The following is a 2,054-nucleotide window of genomic DNA, read 5'->3' as shown; positions in this document are numbered from 1 at the left end:
AAAGGTCATTTTTAGATCATAATCTTTAATTAAAAAAATTATCATGGTGGGTTGTCATTAAAAAAATTTTTTTTTCCAAAACTCGAAAACTAAAAAAAGTTTCGAAAAATGTTATTCTTCATAAATGGTCATATTTTAATTGTACTTTACGCTACACTAATTATTTACGAAAAAAGCGCTTGGTTCCCTACTTTTTCTTCCTTTTTTTAATGTTACCATTTGTCACGCCATGCCTTTTTTGTCACCCTGTGTAATTGAAACTTTCCAGACACAAGGATCGAATTCGGGACCGCAGTTCGAAGAAAAGACGCGACGAATCCAGCTCTCGGAGGAAGAAAGAGGATGAAGGTAGTCTAGGTTCTGGAATTTCTTCGGCAATTCACATAATCTCGCGTTTGCGCGGCCAAAAAGACGACGATTACCAATACGGCAAAACCCGTTCTTCCTCCTTGGAGAGCAACAATTCCGACGTCTTGCGTCTCGACGACGAGCGTCGCAAATCCTCCCCTTACGTCTTGGACAACAGCGGCGTCATCACCGCAAGTCTGACCATCCCCGCCCCCCAGCCCCTCAACGTGGACGACGACATTCCTTACATCGAGGACGTGGAAAACACCCGAATAACAATCGGGTTGGTTCGCACCCCGACTGCACCTCCTCGACGACGGCAACGATCAATCAGCGGAAGCGATTCATCTGTTGCATCGGTGCAGCCAATCACAGGATCGATATCCTTGGTGCAAGGATACGACTCGGCTGTGGGGTCTTCGAGTCCTGTCTCGTGGGGGTCCACTCCCCCCACGTCCCCCGATAGCGTCCAAACTGTCAATTACATGCCGGAGGAGCTGCAAAAGGGGGCGAAAAGCGGGGCAACACTCCAAAAGGTCTCGTTCTCCTCCACACAAGAAGTGCAACAAGTCAAAACGAAGAGTAGAGAGGATTTACAGAAGAGTTTCAGTGTTTCAGCTTTCGAAAAACAAACTCCGAGTATTTCCAATATTGGGAATGCGGTTTTGAGGTCGCGAACGGCCGATTTTGAGAGGATTACCACCAAAGTGGAGAAGCCTAAAAGTGGCTCAGAGAAGAAGAAGTATACGAAACGGAGGTATACTGATTCGAGGCACCAGACGAGGCATATTCCCGATTCGGAAACTCTTGAATCGGTAAATACGCAAAGCAAAAAGGATGAGTCAGTGGTGGTGGCACAAGCACCGGTTTATAAAAGAAGGGAACTCATCTCGAGTGTTCCATCGAAGTAGGGAAAAAGGGAGATATCTTTCGAATGTGTTCAAAACTTTCAGTGATCAGTGTCTAGCTCTAGTTATTGGCCCAAAATTGTTATCTATTTTCTAAGGATGCATGCAAACGAACTGTGTGTTGGTGTAAAAATTAAAACGGCTTAAGTCAATAAATAATAACGTGAATTTAAGAATGTGTTCTAATTGTACTATATCCATGTAAAATGTTCCGGGGACTCGATTGATGTCAAGAAAATTGCAAATTTCTTGATAGTTTGTCGAATTAATATTTTTGCTATTTTTATCTTTACCACCGATTTTTTGTTCTTTATTCGCTTTTTGTAAAAAAAAATATTTCAAATTTTAAGTTCTTTACGTAAAATTGTCCAAAAGTTATCAATCTCTCGTTATTTTTTATCTATAGCTGACCTTTTTTGTCGACCAAAGTTTAAGGTTGTGGTAAGAATTTAGTTTGTCAAGATTCAAACTTTAATGATGCAAAGTAGAGAGTAAAAACAATTCAATGTCTATATTTTCTAACGCAAAATTGTCCAAGAAATCCAAATCTGTTTTTATTTTTTGTCTACGAGTAATAGTTTTTAAAATATCGATCAAAGTTTGCGAGATTGGTTAAAATTTAGTTTTTCAAAAACTAAACTCTTGTATAAAAAATTTTTTTCGGCAAAGTAAAAAGAAAAATTATTTCAAATTTTAAGTTTTCTTACGTAGAATTGTCCAAAAACTACGAATTTCTCTTTATTTTTTAGTTACAGATGACCCTTTTTGAGATATCGGCCAAAGTTTAAGGTTGTGGTA

General features: G+C 39.3%; 1 protein-coding gene across 3 annotated transcripts in view; it reads left to right on the top strand.

Annotated features, from left to right (window-relative positions):
• The window catches only part of LOC123005530, a 31,174-nt gene extending 29,751 nt beyond the window's left edge, over positions 1-1,423 (top strand). For all 3 annotated transcript variants that reach the window (XM_044399325.1, XM_044399324.1, XM_044399323.1), the window contains one exon: positions 269-1,423. In XM_044399325.1, the coding sequence (XP_044255260.1) occupies positions 269-1,259 (991 nt within the window). In that variant the 3' untranslated portion in view covers positions 1,260-1,423. The remainder of the gene's footprint in view (positions 1-268) is intronic.
• Positions 1,424-2,054: the final 631 nt, after the last annotated feature.

This window comes from Tribolium madens, unplaced genomic scaffold, assembly GCF_015345945.1.
Source record: "Tribolium madens isolate multiple individuals breed KSU strain unplaced genomic scaffold, Tmad_KSU_1.1 Scaffold_20;HRSCAF=117;Tcas5.2_LG4, whole genome shotgun sequence".
Lineage (NCBI taxonomy): Eukaryota > Metazoa > Arthropoda > Insecta > Coleoptera > Tenebrionidae > Tribolium > Tribolium madens.
This window is presented reverse-complemented; position numbering and strand designations above follow the sequence as displayed.